Source organism: Pipra filicauda, unplaced genomic scaffold (assembly GCF_003945595.2).
Source record: "Pipra filicauda isolate LSUMZ 115617 unplaced genomic scaffold, ASM394559v2 scaffold1428_size13854_pilon, whole genome shotgun sequence".
Lineage (NCBI taxonomy): Eukaryota > Metazoa > Chordata > Aves > Passeriformes > Pipridae > Pipra > Pipra filicauda.
Genome location: NW_024103905.1, coordinates 1 through 9,521, shown reverse-complemented (window position 1 = coordinate 9,521; position 9,521 = coordinate 1). Strand labels below are relative to the sequence as shown.

Genomic DNA, 9,521 nt, shown 5'->3' with positions numbered 1-9,521 from the left:
GGGGATTCACCCCTGAGGGGTCAAATCCAGGGATATTGGAGGGGATTTATCCAATCTTGAGGGGGGACAAATCCAGCTTTTTGGGGTGATTTACCCATCCCTGAGGGGCTCAAATCCAGGGTTTTTGGGTGATTTATCCCCCCAAACCCCAGTACTCCCCCCGGGTGGAGTTTCTCGCTCTCCCTTCGGGCCGGACCCGTTTCGCCTCGTTGCCTCTGCCCCGCCCGGAGCAGCAGGAAAAGCCCTCGGGGAGCTCTCGGTGAATTAATTCCGAACAATCCCCACGAGTTCCTGCTCTTTAATCGCCTCCTTTGCACCCGCGCGGCTCGGGCCGGGCTCTGCTCGCCCGCATTCCTGCATTTCCAGCCCGGCCTTTCCCTTTAACCCTTCCCTTCCCACGCTCCCTGCGGGGAGGGGCTTCTCCCACCCCTTTTTCCTCTGCCGAGGGCCTTTCCCTCCCCTTCTCCCGTGAGGAATCTCCCAGGGCTGTGCTTTGGGAGCCTGAAGTTTGTCAGGGATTTTTTTCTGATCACATTTATTGTTTGTGCCTCAATTATCGACCTGGCAAATTAATTGGGGCCAGGATTCCCTTCCCTTCCCAAACCTTCCCTTCCCAAACCTTCCCAAACGTTCCCAAAACCTTCCCTTCTTTCTCTTCTCTTCTCTTCCCCATCCCTGCATCCCCCCAATCCCTGCACACCCCCATCCCAATCCCTGCATCCCCCCAATTCCTAATCCTGCATCCCCCATCCCTAATCCCCCATCCCAATCCCTATCCCCCCATCCCTAATCCTGCATCTCCACAATCCCTAATTCTCCATCCCCCAATCCCTGCACCCCTCATCCCAATCCCTCCATCCCCCCATCCCTAATCCTGCCCATTCCTTACCCTGCATCCCCCCATCCCAATCCCTGCATCCCCCCATCTCTAACCCTGCATCCCCCCATCCCTAATCCTGCCCATTCCTTACCTTGCATCCCTGTATCCCTGCATTCTCCAATCCCTTCATCCCCCCATCCCAATCCCTGCATCCCCCCATCCCTGTCCCTCCTCCCGCAGTTCCCGGTTTCCCCCATGCATTCCTGTTTCCGCCGCGCATTCCCGGTTTCCCCCGTGCGGCGGGCCGGGAATGGTACCGCCCTGACTCCCTGGATGTTGCCAGAAGGTTGGAGCAGCGCCGGGAGCTGCGGCGGCTGATCCAGGCCCGGCACATCCCGGGAAACGCGGCCGGGAAGGGCCCCCATCCCGACCCCGCTCTCCATCCCGCTCTCCATCCCGCTCTCCATCCCGATCCCGCTCTCCATCCCGCTCTCCATCCCGATCCCCATCCCCATCCCGATCCCCATCCCCATCCCGATCCCGATCCCCATCCCGATCCCCATCCCCATCCCGATCCCGATCCCCATCCCGATCCCTCCCGCGGCTCCCACCAGGATCCGGGGCCATGACCCAGGGAAAGGTGAGGGGGGAGCGGGGAGGGCCCGTTCCCGATGCTGTAATTCCATGTTCGGGGGAGGGAAAGGGCGGGAAAGGGCGAGGGGGTTGAAGGAATAAAAGGGTTGGAGGGAGGGGGGAGGGGGGAGAGGACCCCTGGGATGGGGGGAGGGGGGAAGGGATGGAAGGGATGGGGGAGGGAAAGGGATGAAGGGATGGAGGAGAGGGGGGGATGGAGGGATATGGAGGAAGAGAGGGATGAAGGGAAGGGGATGGAGGGATATGAAGGGATAGAGGGATGAAGGGGATGGAGGGATAGAGGGATGAAGGAAAGGGGATGGAGGATGAGGGATGGAAGGGGATGGAGGGATATGGAGGGATGGAAGGAGATAGGGGGATATGGAGGGATGAGGGGTAGAAGGGGATGGAGGGATATGGAGGCATGGAAAGGGATGGAAGAATGAGGGAGGGAAGGGGATGGAGGGACGGGTGGTGGAAGGATGAAGGGGAGAGGATGGAGGGATGAGGTGAGGAAGGGGATGGGGACATGGAGGTGGAAAGGGATGGAGGGATGAGGGGAGGAAGGGGATGGAGGGATGGAAAGGGATAAGGGGTGGAAGGGGACGGAGGGAAAAGGGGAAGAAAGGGATGGAGGGACATGGGGGGTGAAGGGACTGGGGGGCTGAGGGGGGTAAAGGATGAGGGGCTGGGGATGGAACGGGATGGAGGGATTGGGGTGGAACGGGATGAGGGGCTGGGGGGGAACGGTGGGGGGGGAAGGGGCTGGAGATGGAAGGGGAACCGCTTTGGGGTGGGTTTGGGATTTGGGGGCTGGGGATGGAAGGGGAACTGCTTTGGAGCTGGCTTGGGGTTTGGGGCTTGGGGCTGGTTTGGAGGTTGGGGGCTAGTTTGGGGGATGGTTTTGGGATTTGGGGGCTGGTTTGTGGGGTTGGGGGCTGGTTTGTGGGGTTGGGGGCTGGTTTGGGGGTTGGGGGCTGGGGATGGAAGGGGAACTGCTTTGGGATGGGTTTGGGGTTGGGGCTGGTTTGGGGAGTTGGAGGCTGGTTTGGGGTTGGGGTTGGTTTGGGATTTGGAGCTGGTTTGGGGTTGGAGGCTGCTTCCCAGCCTCTGATCCCTGCTCCTGGGTGTCCCTTCCCATCCCACTGGGATTCCCGGCTGCTTTGGGGCTGGTTTGGGGTCTCACCCTCTCCCTCTCTCCCTGTTTTCAGCAGCTCTCTGTGTCCCACAAGCCCCCCGGCTCCGAGGGGCAGGGGGGGCGCAGGGACAGCCCCGCAACTGCCCCGGCCCTTCCCAGCCCCTGATCCCTCCCCCTGGGGGTCCCTTCCCAGCCCCCTGGAATCCCTGGAGGTCCTCCCAGTCCCCAATTCCTGCTCCTGGGGGTCCCTTCCCATCCCGCTCAGATTCCTGGGGGTCCCTTCCCATCCCTCTGGGATTCCCGGCTGCTTTGGGGCTGCTTTGGGGTCTCACCCCCGTCCCTCTCTCCCTGTTTTCTGCAGCTCTCCGTGTCCCACAAGCCCCCCGAGGGGCAGGGGGGGCACAAGGACACCCCCGTGGCCCCCCCAGGCCCCCCGTCCTACGAGGAGGCCACGGCGGGAGAAGGGATGAAGGCCGGGAATGTCCCCCCCCCACCCCCCGGCTGGAATTTTGGGGATCCCGGTGAGTGATGGGGGATGGGCGGGGGGAGACCCCCGGGAGGGAGGAGAGACCCCCCGGGGCGGGGAACAGGTATGAAGGGGGAAATAGGGATAAGGGGGAAATAGGGATAAGGGGGAACAGGGATAAAGGGCGAACAGGGATGGGGGGAAGCAGGGATGGGGGGGAACTGGGATAAGGGAGGAAACTGGGATAAGGGGGGAAATGGATGAGGGGAAACAGGGATAAGGGGGAACAGAGATAAGGGGGAACAGGGATAAAGGGGAAGCAGGGATGGGGGAAACAGGGATAAGGGGAGAAATAGGGATAAGGGGAACAGGGATAAAGGGGAAGCAGGGATATGGGAAAGCAGGGATGGGGGGAAACAGAGATGAGTGGAACAGGGATAAAGGGGTAGCAGGAGTGAGGTGAATCAGGGATAGGGGGGAAACAGGGATAAGGCGAAACAGGGATAAAAAGGAACAGGGATAAAGGGGAAGCAGAGATAAAGGGGAAACAGGGATAAGGGGGAACAGGGATACAGCGGTGGGGTGCAGGAAAACCTGGAAAAGCGGGAGCTGCGATCCCTGCCCGGGTCAGATCCAGCTCCAGCAGCCAGGGCGGGAATTCCCGGGATGGGATTTGACCGGTGCCATTCCCAGGCCCCGGGAGCGGGGAATTCCCGGGGGACACGGAGCCGCTCGGGCCCCTGGGCTGGGACGACGGGAACGTCCGCAGGCTCTTCGTCAGGAAGGTGAGCGACATTCCCGGCGGGATGGGAGGGGCCCGGGCGGCATTCCCAGTGGGATGGATCCCAAGGGAGCCCCGGGAGGGGCATTCCCGGCGGGATGGATCCCAAGGGAGCCACTCTTCCCGCAGGTTTACGCGCTCCTGCTGCTGCAGCTCCTGCTCACCACGGGGGTCGTGGCCTTGTTCACCTTCTGGTGGGTGCGGGGGAATCCCGGGAATACGGATCCCGATCCAGGGACATCCCTGGGAATACAGATCCCAATCCAGAGCTGGGACACAGCACAGATCCCAGTCCAGGGCTAGATCATCCCTGGCAATGCAGATCCCAATCCATGGACATCCCTGGGAACACAGATCCCAGTCCAGGGTTGGGATACAGCACAGATCCCAATCCAGGGAATTGTTACATCCCTGGGAACACAGATCCCAATCCAGGGACATCCCTGGGAACACAGATCCCAATCCAGGGCTGGATCACAGCCCAGATCCCAACCCAGGGATTTTATTCCCGCTGGGGCTGTTCCAGGGGTCCATCCAATGGGAAAACGGGTGGGAATTGGCCATTGGACCCTTCCCGCTGATCACTTTTCCCTCTTTCCTGCAGTGATCCCGTCAAGGGCTACATCCAGACCCACCCCGCCTGGTACTGGGCTTCCTAGTGAGTATTCCTGCTTTTCCAACGGCTCGGGATGAGCTCTGGGATGGGTGGGAAGTGCCTCCAACTTCCCAGGGGAAGGATCAGCCTGAGGGTGTCCGGAGGGAGCCAGGGAAGGGCTCGGAATCCTGGAATGGGAGGGATGATCCCACAATCCCAGGCTGCTCCTCGGACACTGCCAGGGATGGGGAGTGCCCGGATTCCCTCTGGGAAATGCGATTCCTGAGGTGGGAAGGTGGGAAATCTCCCCTGGTTGAGCAGGAGATGGGGGGGGATGGTCGGGATTCCAAACACTTCCCAACAAAAAAAAAGGGCTCTGGGAACCAGGGATGAAACCAAAACCTGGGAATTGGCTGTGGGGAACCAGGGAAAAGGGGGATTTTCCAGGGAAACGGTGCAGAACCCCAGGTGGGAGACCTGGAAGTGGGCCTGGGATACCTTGGAGGCTGAATTTTTGGGATTGTTCCCTGGGAAGTTCCAAAAACCGGGGTCAAAGTCAACCCCTGGGAATTGGTGGCAGAAAACCAGGGAAAAGTGGGGATATTCCAGGAACTGGGATGGGAATGGGATGGGAACGGGGATTGGAACTGGGATGGGAGAGATGGGAATTTCCCCCCCGTCTTGATTTTCCCTCCCTAAATTCCTTCTCCTTCCCCAAATTCCTTCTCCTTCCCGAAATTCCAGCGCCGTTTTCTTCCTCACCTACCTGGTCCTGGCCTGCTGCTCCGGTCTCAGGTAACCTTGGGAATTGCAGCCCCGGGAAGGGCAGAGGAACCTAATTCCCAGGAATTCCCTGGAATCATCCCTAATTCCCTGAAATGGTTCCAAATTCCCTGAAATGGTTCCCAGTTCTCTGGAATGCTCCCTAACTCCCTGGAATAGTTCCAAATTCCCTGGAATGGTCAATAATTCCCTGGAATTGTCAGGAATTCCCTGGAATGGTCTCTAATTCCCTGAAATGGTTCCCTAATTCCCAGGAATGGTCTCCAATGCTCTGGAATCATCCTTAATTCCCTGGAAAGGTCCCAAATTCCCTGGAAAAGTCACTAATTCCCTGAAATGGTTCCCTAATTCCCTGGAAAGATCCCAAATTCCCTGGAAAGGTCCCCCCTTCCCTGCTGTGCCTCCCGAGGCCGAGCATTCCCTGTTCCTTCCCTTCCAGGAGACGCTTCCCATGGAATCTGATCCTGCTCGGAATCTTCGTGAGTGGCAAAATCCGGGAACATCCTAGGGGATTCATCCAGGGGCACACGGTGGCCGGAATTCCCACGGAAAATGGGAATCTCCACCTGGGATTGCCCCGGGATTGGGGGTGGGATTGGGATGGGAAAGGTGGGAAAAGGGAGAATCCGGTTGGGGAAAAAATGGGGGGAATCAGCACTGGGAGAATGGTGGGAATGGGGTGGGAATGGGGTGGGAATGAGGTGGGAGAGATGGGAACTGGAGTGGGAATGGGATGGGAATGGGAGAGATGGGAACTGGGATAGGGATGGCATGGGAGTGATGGGAATGGGATTGGAACTGGGATGGGAACTGGGATGAAGAGATGGGAAGGGGGGTGGGAATGGGATGGGAGAGATGGGAACTGGGATGACAACTGGGATCAGACTCAGGATTCCGTTCCCGAGGGCCGGAGGATCTGGAGGAGCCGCTCCCAGAGCTCCCGGAGCCGCTCCCATGGAAATTCCATCCCGGGAGGATCCAAACTCCTCCCGAATCCTCCCCCTTTTCCCTGGGATTGGAGCTTTTCCCGGGATCCCATCCCTGACCCACCTCCATCCCTTTTCCAGACCCTCTCCCTGGCCTACCTCACTGCCATGCTCTCCAGGTGGGTCCTTCCCAAAAAAATTCCTTATTCCTGGAATCCACAGCCCCCCTGCCCTCCCTGGGGTTATCCCAGCCCCAACTTCCCTGGGAATGGGGTTTTTTGGGAAGCTTCCCAAGTCCTGGGGGTGTCCCTGTCACAAGGTGGGAGTTCTGTGATCCCAAATCCTTTGGGAGAGCCCCAGAGATTCCAGAAATCCCGGGATAAGGCGCTGGAAGGGGTGGAGGTGACTCCCAGTGATCCCAAATTTCCCACTGAGCAGAGACAGGGAACATTTTCCATGAGTTTTGGGATTTTAGAGCCCCACCTCCCTGCTCCTTCCTGCTTGTTTTCCCTGGGAATCTGCTCCCAGCCCTGGATCCCGTGGGATGAGCCGGGGGGGGGGGGATTTATGGATGTGCTGGGATAAAGGAAATCATGGATTCAGCAGCTCTGGGGGAGAAACTCCAGGGATGGCCCAAAAATCCCACAGATCCCACAGATCTCAGCTCCGGGATGTCCCAGAATCCCACTCCGGGAATGTCCTACAAATCCCACAAATCCCAATCCAGGGATTTCACACAAATCCCACAAATCCCAGCCCAGGGATCTCCCCCAAATCCTACCTCATGGATAACACACAGATCCCAGCCCAGAAATGTTCCACAAATTCCACCCCAGGAATGTCCCACGAATTCCACAAATCCCATTCCAGAGATTTCACATGAATCCCACAAATCCCAGCCCAGGAATGCCCCAGGAATCCCACAGATTCCAGCCCAGGGATGGCCCACAAATCCCACCCCAGGAATGGGTCGAAAATCCCACAAATCCCACCCTGGGAATGTCCCACAAATCCCATCCCACAAATCCCTCTCCAAGGGTGTCCCGCAAATCCCACAATCCCACCCCAGGGACACATTCCATGTCCTTGGAATATTCCAGAGCCCTCTGGACACAGGGATGTCCTGTTGGATCAGGGCCCTTCCAACTGCCCCATCCCGGGATTCCAGGGTTCCATAGGAATTTCCCCCCCCCCCCCCAGTCCCTCCCTCCTCCCCTTGGATTTTAACCCCGGACAAAACCCCCTCCGACCTTTTCTCACCTTTCCTTTTCCAAGCATTCCGGGGGGAATTTTGGGAATTCCGACCCCCCGCTTTCCCTGTCCCTCTGGAATTCCCCCGGGGTGGGATTTTCCCGTTTTTTTTCCCAGCTATTATGACACCAAGGCGGTGCTGCTGTGCCTGGGAATCACGGCCCTCGTGTGCCTGGGAATCTCCATCCTCAGCTTCCAGAGCAAGGTGGGATCGGGATCGGCATTCCCAGGGAAAGAGCTCCCTCTGGGGGGTTAAACGGGAATTTTGGGAGCGTTGGGATGTGCCGGGTGGGGCTGGAAGGGGTTCCAAGGGGGTAAAAACGGGATTTTGGGAGGATTGGGATGTGCCGGGTGGGGCTGGAAGGGGTTCCAAGGGGGTAAAAACGGGATTTTGGGAGGATTGGGATGTGCCAGGCCTGGAAACAGGGCTGGATGGGGCTGGAAGATGAGGAAGTTTGGGATAAACTGGGATTTTGGTGGATTGGGATGTGCCAGGTGGGGCTGGAAGGGGCTCTGTGGGGATAAAACAGGATTTTGGGAACGTTGGGATGTGCCCAAGATCTAAATGGGGCTGGAAGAGGCTGAAGTTTGGGATAATCTGGGATTTTGGGAGGACTGGAACATTCCAGGGGTGTGGATGGGGCTGGAAGAGGCTGGAGTTTGGGATGAACTGTGATTTTGGGAGGACTGGGATGTGTCCAAGGGGTGCAGATGGAGCTGGGAGAGGATGAAGTTTGGGATAACCTGGGATTTGGGGAGGACTGGGACGATTTGGGAAGAGTTTGGCACCGTGGAAGAGGAGGGAGAGGAGGGAGAGGAGGGGGAGGAGGAGGAGGAATTGAGGAATTCCCGGTGCCAGGGGGGCTCCTGGGGCTCCTTTTCCCGGTGGGAAAGGCCCCGGACTGGGATGTTTTCCCCCCTTCCAGCTGGATTTCACCTCGTGCCAGGGAATCCTGGCCGTTCTGCTCCTGGTCCTGCTCCTGGGGGGGATCCTGCTGGGCCTGCTCCTGCCCTCCGGATACGTGAGTCATTCCCAAAAAACCCAAACACGTCAAATGGGTGGAAAAAAATCCCAAAGGGGTGAAAAAAACTCCGAAAAGAGGCAAAAAAACGCAAATGGATAAAAAAAACCTTCAAAGAGAGGCAAAAAACCCCCAAATGGACAAAAAAAATCCCCAAACAGACAAAGGAAAAAACCCCAAATGGACAAAAAACCCCAAAGGGACAAAAAAATCCCAAACAGACAAAAAACCTGAAATGGACAAAAAAAACCCTCAAAGAGAGGCAAAAAACCCCCAACAGGCAAAAAAAACCCCAAAGGGACAAAAAAAACCCCAAATGGACCAAAAAAACCCCAAACAGACAAAAAAAAAATCCCAAATAGACAAAAAACCCCAAATGGAAAAAAGAAAAATCCCAAATGGATAAAAAAAAAAACCAGACAAAAAAAAAAGACAGGCAAAAAAACCCCAAATGGACCAAAAAAATCTGAAATGGATTAAAAAAAAACCTAAATGGAGAAAAACCCCCAAAGTTGATAAATAAAGAAATATGAAAACTGAATGAAATCAATAAAAAGTGAATAAACAATTAAAGTGAATAAATAAACAATTGCAGCAAATCAAATAAACAAATAAGAAATATGCCAAATATATAAAATAAATAAGGAAAATGAAATCAAATAAAGAATGAAATGAATAAAAAAGACATAATCATTAAAAAGAATAAACAATAGTGAGTGAAACAAATAAATAACAACAACAAATCAAATAAACAAATAATATATTGAATAAATAACATGAATAAATAATGAACATTGAATCAAATCAGGAATAAAATCAATAAAAAATTAATAAACAATGAAAATAAATAATTAATAAAAATAAATAGCAACAAATCAAATGAACGAATAAATAATCAAATAAAGAAAATAAATAAATGATGAACATTAAAGCAAAGAATAAAATCAATAAAATAAATAGTCATTTAAAAGAATAAAAATTAATAAAATAAATAAATAAAAATGGCAACAAATAAAAAAGAAATATATTAAATATATAAAATAAATAATGAACATTAAATCAAATCAAGAATAAAATCAATAAAATAAAGAAATCATCATTAAAAG

The 9,521-nt window shown here is 54.8% G+C and overlaps 1 protein-coding gene across 1 annotated transcript; it reads left to right on the top strand.

Annotated features, from left to right (window-relative positions):
• Positions 1–1,345: 1,345 nt before the first annotated feature.
• Positions 1,346–8,443, top strand: FAIM2 (Fas apoptotic inhibitory molecule 2; the record flags this gene model as incomplete). The annotated part of the gene is made up of 10 exons (XM_039378648.1): positions 1,346–1,460; positions 2,953–3,112; positions 3,751–3,842; positions 3,968–4,032; positions 4,443–4,496; positions 5,178–5,228; positions 5,656–5,695; positions 6,284–6,321; positions 7,511–7,598; positions 8,320–8,443. Coding segments are annotated over exons 1-10 (727 nt in total), but the record flags the coding sequence as incomplete, so codon positions are not given.
• Between the last annotated feature and the right edge of the window lie 1,078 nt (positions 8,444–9,521).